Below are 16,204 nucleotides of genomic sequence, written 5' to 3' on the forward strand. Positions count from 1 at the left end.
TGTTTACGGACGCGAAGAAAAGCTTCTATTACTCTCTCTCCTTCGTTAACGCCCACGTCAATAGGGCTAGAGGACTCCCTCATCCATCTACCGCTGAAACCTCAATTCCTCCTCTCTCCCCCTCTTTCGAACGTGCTTGGAACCATCCTTTGTCAAATCCGTTACTTCGATCGACGCCGTCCCAGCGCCAGCCAGGGACTCGTTCTTTTCATTGACATATTTCTCTGCGAATTTTGGAAGAATTCCATCTTTAATCTGCACGAAAGTTTGTCTTTGATAAGATACCCCGGGTCCTATTTGTGGTAATCGCGTTCAAGCGAGTTTGTCCAAAAGTTTGTGGCCTGGCTGTAATTCGGGCTTTTCTTGTTGTGGGGATCTGAGGGTATTTTATACGTCGGTCTGGTTTCCGGTGACTGAATCTGAGATTGTGTATGTCACAAGCAATATCTTATGAGGATGGGACGTACGGAGACGCATGGGTAAAGGTCTCCCAGATACACGATGGGCATGTCAAATTTAATATGTTTTTTGCCTTTTCGTTTTTCGCCCACCTCTCTCAACGAAACGGGAGGCGTGTAGCGTCTCTGTACGCGAATTGCCCTCGGATCAATGCATGCATTCTTGAATTCCAACCGTATCGTTCAACTCAACTCAGCCACTTTTGCAATCCAGTCGAGGACCTCAGGTCATGTCATTGTAACAATCATCACAGCCCACAGGGCAAATGAAGCGGTAATTCATTGCCGCTGAGAATCAATGGGACAAAGGCTCGTTTCTAGAATTTTTCTCTCGAGAAGTTTTGGTCCCGTGGTGCTGACTGCAGGCGGTTGTCATAATTTGGAAGAAGCATTTACTTGCCGTGCGCGACAAATCCATCCACAGAGGGACCATGTCGCAAAGGTAGGCATTAATGTACATTTTTCCCCATGTCCCGAGGTCATCACGACTTGTACTTGTTGTGGATCTGCCGTATTTGCTCCTGCAAATCCATGGTATGCTGCTGTCCACCCGCAGGTGGGTTCTGTGCCCCTACCCCTACAGCGCCAGGATACGCTGGCGCTGGCGCGGCCGCGGCGACGGGCGGACCACCCCCCTCGAGCTTCATTCTTTTCCTCCTTTCCTCCTCCTCCTGTTCGCCCAAGACCCTCGCGGCCGCCTCCGCGACTGGGTCGCTAGTGACTCCATCCGTCCTAGCCCTCAGTCTCTTCAGGTTCGCCGCAACGTCCGTGCCGCCCAGATTCGTGGTCGAAAACCGCGACGCAGCTTTGGATTGCTGCTCTTTCCATCTCGGGTCCAACAACTCGATGCGTAAGTGCGCGTCGAGCTCGGCGATGGGGATTTGCTGGCCGCAGTTGGGACACAGGGCCGTGGCGGCCCGAGCAGTGGCAGCACGTTGTTGGGCGCGAGGGATATAGTCCTGTTTGATGCGCATGGGAGGTTGACCCGGTGCTGCTGGCGCAGGAGATGCGGTTGAAGGGGGCGGTTGCTGCATTGGGACTGATGGGGGTTGTGGAGAGGGCACGGGAGGGATAGCAGGTGAATAGGATGATATGGGTGTCGGCATCTGAGGCACGGCTGGCGAGGGATGTTGTGGCATAGGAGAAGGAGTATATGCTGGCATTGCTGCCGGTACTGGTGCAGGCGCTTCCGGTGGGGGCGCCCAGCCGTTCGTTTGAGGGTATCCTCCAAATTGGTCGTTGTATGCATAACCACTCATGTCGTCTGTAGGCATTGCCTCTTCGATACGCATATCTGGTCTGGCTAGACTCATCATCGCTTTCTGCTCGAGACTTGCACTCTGAAGATCATTCAGCGTTGTCGGAGGAGGAAGATCGGCCTGCTCGTCTGCCTCAGTGAACAGCACTGTTTCAACGACGACGAAGTCATGCCAGTCAATTTGGGCATAGGCTATCCGTTCGGCCTCTTCCGCCTCTTCTTTCTTCTGTTTTTGGGTCTCCTCCCATTTGGTGTATTCCGACCGTTTCTTTGCCAGATTGAGAACTCGAAATCGATCCTGAATGTTGGCCTGGAGGACTTGAATGCGGGCTTGTTCTGCCTTTTGACCTTCCGGCCCCGTCTGAAGGAGAATCGTGTATTGATCAACAAGGCGCTGAAAGAAATTGTAAAGCGAGTGTTGCGGGCGCAGGAAGTCGAACTGGTAATTCCGGGCTTCTCGTTGTGACAGGGTGGTCATCCAACCCTTACCCTTGCGAGCAACGTGGAGAGCTGTGAGCTTGACCACCTCCAAGTCCAAAGCGCTGATGTTGGGCATGCGCGCACTGAATTGAAACTCTGGAGGCGGTTCTGGGCCCTTTGGCTTTTCTGGCACAGGTGTCGCATCTCCTGCTCTTCCGGCAGAGACGGCCGTGCCTCGTCCCGACCGCACCTCAGACAGTCGCCATTGGTAGAAAGGAGCGTACGCATCGTGGGGAGAGAGGAAGGAAAACTTCGGATTCGCCTGTTCCTTGTCGCGGATGCGGTCTTCGAAGACAGTGCCGTTGCGCGCCACGTAGCCGGCCGTCTTTTCGATAATTGCTCTTATGTCTTTGGGCGGTAGGACAACACCTTCAGGGGGCTTTGAGACGGATTCTGGAAGTTCGGGAACTGCTCCATTCTGCCCATTCTGTGCCATCGTTGCGGCTCTCTACCAGCTGCCTAGGACAAACCCACCACGCCTGCACTTTTTTCAAATTTCACTTGATCTTGCGTCTGGACAGGTTTTGGAGGTTTGTGTTTTCAGGAAGGGAGGCTCTAGATGCTTCTGTACCAATTCAGAGACACTCGTGTGTGCCGCGGCTTTCTGAGTTGAGGGATTTGGGGTTGACTGGACCATTAACCTGAGAGCCGGAACTCGAACGAAATGCGAGGTTTGGGAAGAAATCTGAACCTGTGGCTGGTGCAGCTGTGGCTAAGGCAGGCTTGTGGAGTTTGGAGACTCGCTTAAGGGCAGAAGGGGAACAGGAAAAGGAGCCTAAGCATTACGCCTGCGGCCTTGCACATGCGCGTTGCGCTAAGTAAAGACTGGGATGCGAGCCAACGAAAAGTTACAGCTGCGCTGCGGAGACACAAGCCCTCAATGAACAAGTTGGCACGTTGGCAACTGTTACTCCTGAACCTCTTCACTGCAGTCCAGCCTTCAATCCCCTTGCTACCTTTTTCCTTCGTGCTTGTCTTCTTCCTTTTCATCATGGTCTTTTGACCAAGCTAATGATCGACCTTTTTATTCTTGTCTCTCGTTGACCCAAGCTTCTCCTTTAACTCCCCATCCAAGGGGGACCGCACACAACCTCGACCGTGTCCTCTGCGGTTCAGCCTTTCCACACAATTGCTGCTGTATTGACCATTTACCTCTGAGCCAGCGAGCCTATTTTCTTCATCATGGCCCACGCTCCCTCCCGGAAGAATGCGGCCTCGCAGAAGGCTGCTTCTCCTGCGCCAGCCTCGGGTGCAGTCAGCAGTGACATGATCCGCACGCAGTCGAGCAAGAAGAAGAGTTACGCTTCAGAGGGTGCAACTGATAACGATATATTCCTGCTCCCCATGGGAGACTATCAGATCATGGCGCTGTTGACTCTGTTGGCTGGCGTCGTCCGCCTTTTCAAGATCTACCAACCCACCAGTGTGGTTTTCGATGAGGTCCAGTAAGTTGATCAACGACTCGCAAAGGACTATATGCTAATTCAAATCAAAGCTTCGGTGGATTTGCTACCAAGTACATCAAGGGCAAATTCTTCATGGATGTCCATCCTCCTTTGGCCAAACTCCTCATCACCTTGGCTGGCTGGCTCGCTGGTTTCAATGGCGACTTCGATTTCAAGGACATCGGAAAGGATTATCTCGAACCCAAGGTCCCTTACGTCTCGATGCGCCTCCTACCTGCCATCCTCGGAGTCCTCACCATTCCCACAATGTTTTTGACCCTGAAGGCGTACGGATGCCGAACAGTCACGGCTTGTCTCGGTTCCGCACTCTTGATCTTTGAAAATGCATTGGTCACACAATCGAGGCTGATTCTTCTCGACTCGCCCTTGGTCATCTGTACCGCCTTCACAGCTCTAGCATGGACTGCCTTCACAAACCAACATGAACTAGGCCCCGAGCGCGCCTTTGACGCAAGTTGGTGGTTTTGGCTTGCAGCTACTGGTCTGGGCCTGGGTGCCACTGCCAGTGTCAAATGGGTCGGTCTCTTCACCATCGCCTGGGTCGGCAGCTTGACCATCCTCCAATTGTGGGTGCTGCTCGGCGACAGCGTCAACGTCACCCCACGGAAATGGTTCAAGCATTTCTTTGCTAGAGTCTTCTGCCTGATTGTCATCCCGATTGCGTTCTATGTGGGGATGTTCGGAATTCATTTCTTGTGCCTGGTCAATCCTGGCGACGGCGATGGTTTCATGTCTTCTGAGTTCCAAGCAACATTGAACAACAAGGGTATGGCTGATACACCTGCCGACGTATTGTTTGGTAGCGAAGTGACCATCCGACATCACAACACCCAGGGTGGCTACCTCCACTCCCATCCACACATGTACCCTGGCGGCAGCAAACAACAACAAGTTACTTTGTACCCCCACAAAGACGAGAACAACATTTTCCTTCTCGAGAATCAGACACAGCCCATCACCGCCGACAATGTCACCATTGCAGGTCCCAAAGCGTGGTCTAATCTCACTGAGTTTATCAAGGATGGTGACGTTATCCGGCTGTACCACATCACAACGCATCGACGCATTCACTCTCACGACGTCCGACCTCCAATTACCGAGGCTGACTGGCAGAACGAAGTCACTGCTTATGGCTACGAAGGATTTGAAGGTGACGCCAATGATCTCTTCCGAGTGGAAATTGTCAAGTCAATGTCTGATGGCGAAGAAGCCAAGAAGAGGCTGAGGACGATTCAGACGAAATTTAAGCTGGTCCACATCATGACGGGCTGCGTTCTTTTCTCACACAAGGTCAAACTGCCTGATTGGGGATTCGAGCAACAGGAAGTGACTTGTGCCAAAGGAGGCACCCTTCCCAACAGTGTGTGGTACATTGAACAGAATCAGCATTCAATGCTCGGGGAAGATGCAGAGAAAGTCAACTACAGGAACCCTGGCTTCTTGGGCAAGTTCTGGGAATTGCAAAAGGTCATGTGGAGGACAAATGCCGGCTTGGTTGAATCGCACGCCTGGGACTCCCGACCAGGCTCCTGGCCGATTCTCCGACGCGGGATCAACTTCTGGGGCAAGGACCATCGTCAGATCTATCTCCTCGGGAATCCCGCCATCTGGTGGCCTTCGAGCCTGGCCATTTTGACCTACATCATTTTCAAAGGTATCGCCGTTCTACGCTGGCAACGGAGCTGCAACGATTATTCCAACGTCAACTTCAGACGATTCGACTACGAAGTCGGTCAGACCGTTCTTGCATGGGCTTTCCACTACTTCCCCTTCTACTTGATGGCAAGGCAGTTGTTTCTGCACCACTATTTGCCGGCCCTCTACTTCGCCATCATGGCCATGTGCCAGATCTTCGATTTTGTCGTCAACCGGATTTCGTCTCTAGGATTGAAGAAGTATCCCGAAATTGGCTGGAGTGTCGCTGTCGTGTTTGTGGCATTTGCGATTGGTGTTTTCACCTTGTACGCTCCATTGATCTATGGCAATCCATGGACACAAGACCAATGCAGAGCGGTCAAACTGTTTGACACCTGGGACTTTGACTGCAACACCTTCCACACTGATGTAAGCGAGACAAACTGCTCGAAGTGATCAAGACTGACTAGAAATAGTATGCCAAGTACTCGACGCCGCTTCCAAACTTTGGAGAAGGTGGAGTAACTCCCACAGTTCCGTCCATGCAGATCGATTCGGACAGGAAAGATGACCCATCAGCGGTCACCCCTCAGGTTGGCGAGGGGAGGGTGATTGGACAAGAAGAGCGAGTGGAATATCGCGACCAGAACGGCAATCTCTTGGACGAAGCCCAAGTTCAAGAACTGCTAGCGGAGGGCAAAGCATCCTTCCAGACCAAGTACGAGACAAGAACAAGACTGGTTGACGAGCAAGGCAACGAGGTCAACGCTTCAGGAGTTGCCCCCGATCACCCGGATGTCGAGGGTCAGAACCCGTCAACGAAGGGTGTGCCCGAGGAGCAGGCGAACAAGTCGCCTGCAGATGCTCAAGCGGGCGGATCAGTGAAGAAGGGAGATGACAGCAAAGCCAAACCGGCCAGCGACGCGAGCGAAGCGACGAAATAAACGATTGTTGGATCGAGGCAAGGGCGGGGGTGGGCATAGATGCAATGAGAATCTCGACTGTATTAACAATAAAAATGCACTGGTTTTGGCTCTATCTCTGTGAGGAGGCTAGTAGGCTAATGGGCCCTCCTCTAAACGGTCGTTCAAGTGACAACTCGAGTGGTTCCCTCGTAGTTAAAGGAGCCACCAAGGCTGGTTAGTGAAGCGGCAAGGGCTGCTTCGCTGGTAGTGATGATTGGGAATGTTCTCGTACAGACGTTTGCATTTGCCGCTTCACTCACAGACACACTGAAAATATTTGTGGTCCGCATATTTAGACTATTTTGGCGCTAGAAAGATTAGATATGAAGCTGACTTTTGGCCTGTAAACCACATGGGAGTTTTCTCAGCTTGAGCTCCTCACTCTCCGTCACGTACAATTCGCTTTTCGCCACGCTTGAGGCTGGACAGTTGCGAAGACGAGAAATCCTGTGGAAGACGCCGACTCTATGTGCCATGGCTGTGAACCCATACAAGTGGAAGCCTTTGCCGAGAAATGAGGGCAACTCATTCTGGATCAGGGTTCTGGAGCTCGAAGCTGGTGACCGAACTGATGTTTTGATGTGCTCTCTGAAATTCGTGTGTCTTACAGAAGACGATGACACCAATCACAACGAAGACGATGATACTAATCAGTACGAGGCAGTCTCTTACTGCTGGGGAGAGCTCCATCCCAGAATGAGAGTCTACATTGACAACGGTTACGTTATGGCCGGCCGCAACATTGGCTTCGCACTGGTATATTTGCGACGAACAGATCGCACTCGTCGACTCTGGATAGACGCATTGTGCATTGACCAGCTAGATCTGGACGAGAAGGCGAGTCAAATAGGCCAAATGAGCCGTATCTTCGGCACCGCCAGACAAGTCATTTCTTGGTTGGGACCATACATGGATGGCGCGGGTGACGCATTCCACTGATTCAGCAAATCGCTTCCAAATGGGAAACGATCGAGGAGCTCAAAAAAACCAAAGGAATATACTGGCGATATGCATTGAGCCTGGATTTACCGGATTTTCAGAAGATCCTCCAATTCTTCTGCAACCAGTACTTTGAACGAATTTGGGTTGTCCAGGAGGTCGCAAAGGCAAGATTTGCCATCTTACAGTGCGGACAGGATACGATGCCCTGGGATGATTTGGCAATGGCATTTCATGTGCTAGCAAAGGTGTATTTGCCCTCTGGATTTCCCATTCACCCAAATGTCGCAACGACACGCCTTCTCACCCAGCTGGCATATCTCGGTGGAATTCAGGGGAAGCTTTCATTCCTGCTGCGCGAGTTCAGTGTCAGGATAGCAGAAAACCCGCTCGACAAGATTTTCGCGCTCATCGGGATGCTGTCACCTGAAGACCGAGCTCGTATGCCTGAAATAGCCCCTAATTACCACGTCGAAGTGCGAAATCTATACATGGATGCTGCCTACTACTGCATCCTGCAAGACTGCAATCTTGATATTCTCTCGACGTGTCAAGCACAGAACCATAGGATTGCAAATCTTCCCTCGTGGACGCCAGACTGGAGCTTCAATTACAGAGATCCATCACCAACAGAGACGATCCCGATGGTCAACATCTTGCGGCGCTTTTGTCACTTTCGTGCCTCGGACGAGGCTCCTTGTAATGCCATTCGAGTCGGGTCATCGCTGGCGTTAACTGGATATGTGATCGATGAGCTTGAATTTCTCGCAGAACCACTCACAATTGCCCAACAGCGTAAGTTCAATCATGCAAACACTACAATGCAGGTTTACAATGAGCACTATGAGTACAGGGTTATGTGGCTGTGTTTACTGGAGCGAGCGGTCCAGGCACGTCTCGAGGCTGGGTGGAGGAGACTGTTCGACAAGCATAAAAGGCCATCATGGCTGTCCGCCAGTGTCCCTGAAGAAGCCTACTGGCTTACTATCACCGCCTTGGACTCCCGGCGCCTTTGGGAAACCCAACGTATTCGACTAGACGAAGACCACGTCAAAAGAGCGTATGCCGTGCATAAAATGTTGACTACGCCCACCAGGCTGTTCGTATGTCTGCATATGGGCCTAACCATTGTGGCACTATGGGAGTATTTGCTTACAGCCATGATGACCATCCTACGGAATATTGGATGGACAAAGCTGAGCTCTCGAGATCTGCCGCTCCACACTCACGGTCGGCGTATGGGTTGGACCAAGAAACGTCGGTTTGCAAATTTGCCGGAAGATGCTTGCCTTGGTGATGTGGTTGCACTCGTTGCGGGAGCAAAAGTCCCGCTCATCCTCCGGCCACGCGGATCAGATATGTTCGAGATAGTGGGCGATGCCTATGTGTATGGCATCATGTTTGGAGAAGCCTGGGACACAGATCGATGCCAAAGATTGGTTCTAGTATGAGGCCAGTTGGTCAATTTAGCAATTTCAGTACTCGCGGCATATTGTTGCGCTCTTTGACCTGAGGGGTGTCTAGCCGTGTCTTGGGGTGAGGCTAGTGGGCCCTGTTTAACCATTCGATTGGGCGGCCACCCCCGTGGTTGACTCGTGGTTCAGGGGGCCACCAGGCTGGTCAGTAAAGCGGCAAGTGATTGTTCTCGTAGGCTGAGCCCCTCGATCCCGATCCCTGAAACCCAGGGACCCGCGTCACAGTCAACACCCCCGTCCTTGCGTCCTGCGCCCGGCGTCCTGCGCAGCAACCAGCAACAAGCAACAACCATCGTCGCAACAAAAACATTTCCCTTCACGCTGTATCCTGCACAACCATCCACGTCCTTCCCTCCCACAAACCAAGACCAAGCCACTGCATTCCATCCTTTGCTTCTTATTGCGCCGATCGTTTCTCCCTTTGGCGTCTTCAAAGCGAAATCTCTTTTGCCCTTGGCTGTCGTAGATCCCTTTGCGCTTCAACTCGTCTGCGCCTTCTTCTCTTCATAGGTGCAGCCATGAGCGAATCAAGGTAATTCTCCAATGATACCTGGTCCGGTAGGACTCGAGGCAATATGCTGGATGTCTCTGACATGCGGACAGGCAAGAACTGCTTGCATGGCTAAATGGCCTCCTCCAACTCAACATCACAAAAGTCGAGCAATGCGGGACAGGGTAGGGTGTACACGAGGAAGTCTTCACATCAGAAGCTAATACAGCAATCGATAGAGCCGCGCTATGCCAATTATTCGACTCCATCTTCCGTACGTCGTCTCCTCAGCCGCCTTCCCGTTAACACAGGAATTGCGCTCGTAACACGAAGGGAATATCCAGCAGAGGCTGATTGGAGATTACAGTTGATATCCCCATGAGTCGGGTAAAATTCAATGTCAATACCGAATATGCCTACATACAAAACTTCAAGATCCTGCAAAGTACGTTCACTTGCTCGTCGCTTGGCACGCCGCTGACCGTAATGTCGCAGACTGCTTTACAAAACACGGCATCGACCGAACCGTGCCCGTCGAGCAACTTGTCAAATGTAAAATGCAAGACAACCTCGAATTTCTACAGTGGTCAAAGCGGTTCTGGGATCAATACTTTCCGGGCCACGACTACGACGCTGTCGCACGAAGAAAGAGTGCCGGCGCCGCCCCAGCAGCTTCGACCGCTCCGCGAACAAGCACCGGCGCAAGCACGACTCGGAAAACGGGGCCTGCACCGGTGAGTCGACCTCCACCACGTACCGCAGGTGCAGGAGCATCCGGTTCCTCTGCACTGAAGGCCGAAAACGAATCGCTGAAGGAAGCAATCGCGGGTCTGGAGAAAGAGCGGGACTTTTATTTCAGCAAACTGCGCGATATCGAATTGCTGTTGCAGAATGCGGTCGAACAGGATCCTTCACTTGAGACTGACGAAAATGGTCTGATCAAAAACATCCAGACCATACTCTATAGCACAGAGGAGGGGTTCGAGATTCCGGACTTGGAAGCCAATGGGGCAGAAGAGCCAGAAACATTCTAGGGGAAGAAAACGGACAAAACGACAAGATTGCCCACCCTCAAGAGGAAGTGGAAAGTGAGAGGGCTGGCACAGGCGGATAAAAATATTGTGACGAGTGGATGAACCAAAAGAAAGCATAACTACGAAGTAGTGTTCGGATAGAAGCAGTGACGGTGCACGACGCCCAAAATGTTACCAACCCGAAAATTCCAACGAGTGGCAGACGCCTACACCCCGTGGAAGTACGAGGTAATGCAGAGGGAAAGCGAGATACCCATCACACAATTGGAACGTGCTGCAGTATGGGATGGGACAATGTTATCATGCGAGGTATTCTTACTCGTCAAAGGCAACAACTCGAGGGCAACGGTGGCGCTGTGTGTCCCTTTTTGGTTGAACTAACCAAGAGAGGACTAGTTAAAAGTTGCTGCTTTTGCCAATATCCATCGAGGCCATACAGGGGTTCTCAGCCTTATCTCCCAATACCTCCTACTTCCAACCCTACCTGATGTTGCATGAGAAGTCTGCGCCAGGTATTGAGAGGAGTGCTGCTTATACTTGCAAAACCCCAAGCAGACCACTCTCAGACTCATAAGCCAAGAAACCCCAGATGTATTACCTTATTGAATGAAATGATTCAATAGCCCTCGGGTGGCTGAGTGAACAGGGCAAACGAGAATATACACGAAGACCACAGCTCGACATGACTCTGGCACTGTTCGTTGTTGTCCTCATCCCGGTGATTTCTTCTCGCATGACTGACTCCCCATAATGAATCATGGTGGTTCGTTTGCGCCAACAATCAGAAACAAGCGCCGCCAGTTTGGTCACAAGCGAAAAAAAAGAAAGGAGAAGACTGTAAGAATATCGACCTAAGACCTTCATTTGGAAGATATAACAAGACACAGGGGGACACCAGAAAGCTCTTCCTCTTCTTTTCCCCTTCGTTTTTCTAAGCTCTTCCTCACTCGGAAACTGACCGTAGCCATTCTACAAGATAAAAAAAGCCTTTCAGACGAACTAGTGACCAGACCAGGCAGGGACAGCAATCGCCTTTGGGCGGAAAAAAAGGACTACTGCTTCTCCTGCATCCACTGCTTCTTCTTCTTCTTCTTCTTCTTCTTCTTCTTCTTCTTCTTCTTCTTCTTCTTCTTCTTCTTCTTCTTCTTCTTCATAACAAGACAAGCTCAACACATAATGGCCCAACCTCCATTCTTCCACATCGACCACGCCCGGAAGGACATCGCGGCCCTGACAGTGGCGGTGCACGGGCGTGTAGAAGACAACGGAGAGGGCTCGTGCATCAAGTCTGGGTGGTTGAATTTCCCAGAGCCGGAACCGGAGCGGGAGCATGAGCATGAGCATGAACATGAACATGGCTCCGAGTTAATGTCCGACCTTGAGGTGAAGGAGGAGAAAATACGACGCATGTGCGACGGCGACGGCGACGGCGAGAAAAGCTGCGCCGCCACGGATGACTTCCCTATTCTCCTCTCCGCGGGCGAAGGCGTCATCATCCACTACGACCTGTACACGCGTGCAGCAAAAGGGGCGGACGCGGCGGCGGATCGATCGCCCATCTACCCATGGTCGCACGACAACAACAACACCCACAACACCAAAACCCGCGGCAAGAAGACGGTGACGGTGTCGATGCCCACGGGGCAAAACCAGACCCACGAGCTCGACATCGTGGGCGGGACTTATTTCGCCTTTGTGCTCAAGGAGTGGCACAGCTGGGGGTTTCTGCGCTTCAACGTAAAGTGCCTGGTCACCATCTCCGACCTGCCCTCCATCCAGCCGGATTACAGCCACAGACACCAGCGTCGTCGACGACGACCCTTGATGTGGATCGGGGTCGGGACCGAGACAGAGACTGCTGCCACCTCCCACAAAGGAGAGAGCAGCAGCTCCAGTGCCGCCAGCGCCACCCCCAGCCTGGTCCAGCTGGCGTACCGGGTGGGCGGGATGCATCAGGGGTCCAAACCCGCGTATTGGGTGCGCAAGGACGATGGCGGCGTCGAGATGGTCTGAGGTCGGCTGGAATATCGCCCCTGCAACTTCACTTGCATGCAATGCTGCGAGCGAGCGACCGGGGCTAACATACCTAGGTACATGAGCGGTGGGGAATCAGATAGATCTGGGGCTTGAGCATTGTGGGTGATAGCTATATAGCAAGGAGTGAGTACTCAGTCGGGGATTGACACTGTGACCATCAAGGGTTTGACTGTAGATATTTTCCAAGTCCAGCTTGTGCTTCTTCACGTTGATTCTCGCGATCCAGTTGTCCCCCTCGAGTTCAAACAAAGAGTTTTCTGGGCGGGTTGCTTCATGGAATTCGACATTACGGCCATAGAGTCATCTTTGCCAGCAGCTTGGCCCAGTCGGGCCAGTCGGGTCAGTCCCAGCAGTGTCAGGTATCAAGTCCCAAGTGCCAGTCATGTAGATGCAGTCAGTGCGCAGAGTGTTGAGTGCGAGCAATCTATCGAATCCCGGACGGGGGGACTAAGTCTATACGCGTAGAATGAGTAACCCCATGACGCTGAACTAGATCATGCCTGTACCACTCCAAGCTTTTAGCTATGTAGGTATATAGAGTAGATTGCAGACGACGCCGATGAGCATGACTTGATTCAACTTCGAAAAGCTTCCCGCACACCGGGGTAATCTATTGATATCACTGAAGACTTCAAGCTCCGGAACGTTCCTCCCATGAGTGATTCAATTCATTTGATGGATAAGTAGTGCATGCATTCGACGTCCTGGAACAGCCGGTAATTCTTGGACCCAGTTCAAGCAAACAAGCTCTACTCCCCTTCCAATCGCGTCACCCTGGCTGTAACGAAGCAGAAATACACACAAAACACGGCACCAGATAATATCCTCCTTAACCCCAACCCCGACATCGGTTAGGGCTAGAACCAGAACCTCACCACCTCACCACCTCACCGCCGTCACACCTCACCTCCCACGTGCCATATTGCCCGGGTACAGCGCGGAAGATATTATCCGGGGACTCATCGACACCGATCCACAGCGGAACGCCCTCGGTGGCGCCCTTGGGGGAGAATTCCTCGTTGGCCGCAGAGACGAGGGCCTTGACTTTGAGTTTGACGAAGCGCGGGGCGGGGAGCTCGGCGGCGGAGGTAGAGGTAGCTGCAGAGGCAGAGGCAGAGGCAGGGGTTTGGAGGACCGAGAACTCGATCTCCCGACAGCCCACGATGCGGATCTTGTGTTCGCGAGAGCCCTCCACGCTGGGATCCGGAGGGAACGTGATGGTCCGTGGTTGTCCTTGATCTTTTGCTGCGTTCTTGGGGCCACAGCAACAGCAACAGGAGCATGAGTAGGAGCAGGAGCAGGAGCAGCAGCAGTGATGCACCTCACTTTCGACCTCGAAAGGCCGGATGCATGTCCAGGCGCCGTTCAAGTATCCTTCCCTGACGATGACGCCCTTGCCAGCCGAGACGCAGGCGGGAAACGCCTTGGGCGCGACGTCGTGGCCGGTGCGGCTGAGATGGAAATACACCTGGGCATTGGCCCTGCTGGGGGCAGGACCGGTAGGACCGGACGACGACATGTCGATGATCGTCGTGGTGTCGGGGTGATCGACTTGGTACTTGAGAGGGGAGTCGGCTGTGTTTGGATCATATACCTCGACTCCATTGTCGGAGGTGGAGGATGGTGGAGGATGATGGCTTGTGGACTGGCCCATCTTTCCTTTCTTTCTTGTCGTTCCCAAGTATTTGGCGTGTCTCCGTGAACCTAGAGATATCTAGAGGCCAAGAGCCAAAGATCAAAAAAAAAGTTTTATGGATGTCTGTATTAGAGGACAGAACCCTGTACAGCATTCCTGAGAGATTGCCCACCAGAGCCTGACAGTGTCTCTACCCGGGACAGATTCCCCCGTCTATGGACAAAGACAGACGCCACGGGTTGGCTTGCGGCATCACCATTTCGTGACAAACAAACGCGGTCACAATCTGGAACGGAGGGAAGGCAGCGGATCAAGCAAACCGGCTCGATTGGAAAGAAACATGTCAATTGGAAAGAAGAGGCTAGACGTTGCATAACCCCCTAAATTCATTGGACGGTGAGTGCGGGCAGATCAAATGTCAAACAAAGAACAGAAAAAATTGGTCCCAAACGCCATGCTGTAGATGTTGCTCCTAAGTGGTCAAAATCTCCTTGGAGACAAACAGACCCTTGCTTTGCTGGCCACAAATCGACTGCGACATGGCGGGAAAAATGCAAAATGTCGGGCTCAGTTGTCATACTCCGCACATCCCGACTCCCCCAGATCTTACACCCCGGACAAGATCCAGCAGGCTGTTTGCAGCTTCTCCTTTGATCACGCTGCTAGTGAGACCAGCGCCTCGCAGATGGTCATGTCGGGTATCAACATCGCCTTCGATATCCTCTTCGTATTGACTTGGGGCTGGACTAGATAGCTGTAAGGGCGTGCTAGGGTTCGAGTCCCGATGTTTTGCTCCCACGACCGAGGGTTCAGGAGTATGACCTGGCTGCGACAGAGGAGGGCTGCTGGGAACATTAGATGGGTGCATCCCGCTGCCCTGACTCCCTTGCTGCGAATCAATGTCGTGATTCCATCTCGCCGAAAAGGCTGTCGGGACTATCTCTGGCACTGGCAGGCTAGAGAGCTGTTTAACAAACGGTCTAGGACCCATCGTTGCACGAGCACGAGCCATAGCGACTCGAGCTTCTTGAGCGGCCGAGCTCTCCGGTGCCGGGCTCTGCCGCACAGTCGACGAAGATTTTGGGGAGGAAGACGACACAGAAAGTCGCGGTGGGGGAGATGTGTTTCGAGGAACCTGGAGACGAGCGAATGGCCTTGTTATCTGGTTGGTTTGGATCTTGTACAGGGCGAGTTGTAGTCGAGTTCGCAGGGTTTCTGCTTTCTATGACCAGGATTAGTGCAAGCGATAACAAACGAATGACACTCGCATTTACCTCTAGCATCATCTGCTTTCTGGCGTCCTCGGCCGTCTGGGGCCTTTGGTCATTGACTATCTCGGTCTCCTCAATCATTTGCATCTCATCATCTTGCGACGAACGGTTGGTGTCGAAGTCGATCAGGCTGGACATGCTCAAGCTGACTTGAGATGCTTCTTTGGCCAGGTTGGGCCGCAGAGGCGGGACCAGTTGAGACGTGGTTTGTGTGAACGTGACGGCATGCTACATGTATTACTTAGAAAAGACACAACGCGTCCTTGAGCGTAACGTACCATCTTATCCAAGGTCTGCTGGCTCGGCTCGTCATGGATGTGGAATTCGCTCTCCATCTGAGACGCTTCTTCCTGCGAGGCCCGGAAACTGGTGAGGGCGGTGGCCAAAGTCGTCGTGCTCTGGCCACTCGAGATCTGCAAATTATCTTCATTCTCGGACCGTGTGTCGCTCAGTAACTCGGTCGTTTGCGACAGAAAGCATGCTGCAACTATATCCTGAGATGGCGCTTGCTCTTCACCGTATGCTTCTTCAATCTTGCGTTTCTGGCCGGTTCGAGGGCTACTCGAGGGGGAGCGCTCCGGGGAGAAAGGACGCTTTGTCGAGCTTCGTCGTGCCACAGGACTGGCGAGATGTGAGACTCTGTTGGGCACTTTCGAGGGTTGTTGTTGGATGGGCGCGTTGGGATCTTTGTCACCAAGCACGCGTCTTGCAGGGGACGCCATTCTGCATCCAATGAAGGAGAAATGAGTCGCAGTCAACTAGGAGTTCTGGCAGACTCAGCGGATATCCTGCCATGTTAGCGAAGCACTCTCAAATGGGGCTCACACCAACTCACCAGAGGATTTAATAGTCGCTTCCCTCTCCTCCCAAGCCGAAGGACAGCACAAAATAAACACAATAGCAATTCCTCAGAGTAGACAGTCCGTGGTGTTCGGTGTCCTCTTGCGGCGCTGAGCGTGAGAGCAGGACGCGAGGATAGCACAGGAGCATACAAATCGCGGTGTCACGTCCAAGAGCACCAAGAATGGATACACAACATGGGAAAATGATGCACAGGCCC

The 16,204-nt window shown here is 52.6% G+C and overlaps 6 protein-coding genes across 6 annotated transcripts; 4 read left to right on the plus strand and 2 right to left on the minus strand.

The window, feature by feature from the left end:
* Positions 1–940: 940 nt before the first annotated feature.
* Z520_07283 (uncharacterized protein) lies at positions 941–2,632 on the minus strand (the record flags this gene model as incomplete). Its single annotated transcript, XM_016777782.1, has 1 exon — positions 941–2,632. One exon carries the CDS (start codon positions 2,630–2,632, stop codon positions 941–943), a length of 1,692 nt encoding a protein of 563 aa, XP_016631292.1.
* Positions 2,633–3,378: 746 nt separating this feature from the next.
* Z520_07284 (uncharacterized protein) lies at positions 3,379–6,241 on the plus strand (the record flags this gene model as incomplete). Its single annotated transcript, XM_016777783.1, has 3 exons — positions 3,379–3,641; positions 3,692–5,726; positions 5,774–6,241. 3 exons carry the CDS (start codon positions 3,379–3,381, stop codon positions 6,239–6,241), a joined length of 2,766 nt encoding a protein of 921 aa, XP_016631293.1.
* A 495-nt stretch (positions 6,242–6,736) lies between these two features.
* Z520_07285 (uncharacterized protein) lies at positions 6,737–8,652 on the plus strand (the record flags this gene model as incomplete). Its single annotated transcript, XM_016777784.1, has 2 exons — positions 6,737–7,147; positions 7,207–8,652. The coding sequence occupies 2 exons, from the start codon at positions 6,737–6,739 to the stop codon at positions 8,650–8,652; spliced, it is 1,857 nt and encodes a 618-aa protein (XP_016631294.1).
* A 542-nt stretch (positions 8,653–9,194) lies between these two features.
* On the plus strand, positions 9,195–10,200 carry Z520_07286 (uncharacterized protein; the record flags this gene model as incomplete). The annotated part of the gene is made up of 5 exons (XM_016777785.1): positions 9,195–9,208; positions 9,280–9,351; positions 9,406–9,440; positions 9,534–9,611; positions 9,662–10,200. The coding sequence occupies 5 exons, from the start codon at positions 9,195–9,197 to the stop codon at positions 10,198–10,200; spliced, it is 738 nt and encodes a 245-aa protein (XP_016631295.1).
* A 1,176-nt stretch (positions 10,201–11,376) lies between these two features.
* Z520_07287 (uncharacterized protein) lies at positions 11,377–12,213 on the plus strand (the record flags this gene model as incomplete). The annotated part of the gene is made up of 1 exon (XM_016777786.1): positions 11,377–12,213. One exon carries the CDS (start codon positions 11,377–11,379, stop codon positions 12,211–12,213), a length of 837 nt encoding a protein of 278 aa, XP_016631296.1.
* Positions 12,214–13,108: 895 nt separating this feature from the next.
* Z520_07288 (uncharacterized protein) lies at positions 13,109–15,866 on the minus strand (the record flags this gene model as incomplete). Its single annotated transcript, XM_016777787.1, has 5 exons — positions 13,109–13,489; positions 13,559–13,951; positions 14,484–15,095; positions 15,148–15,372; positions 15,423–15,866. 5 exons carry the CDS (start codon positions 15,864–15,866, stop codon positions 13,109–13,111), a joined length of 2,055 nt encoding a protein of 684 aa, XP_016631297.1.
* Positions 15,867–16,204: the final 338 nt, after the last annotated feature.

The sequence above is a fragment of the Fonsecaea multimorphosa genome (genome assembly GCF_000836435.1).
Source record: "Fonsecaea multimorphosa CBS 102226 unplaced genomic scaffold supercont1.14, whole genome shotgun sequence".
Classification (NCBI taxonomy): domain Eukaryota; kingdom Fungi; phylum Ascomycota; class Eurotiomycetes; order Chaetothyriales; family Herpotrichiellaceae; genus Fonsecaea; species Fonsecaea multimorphosa.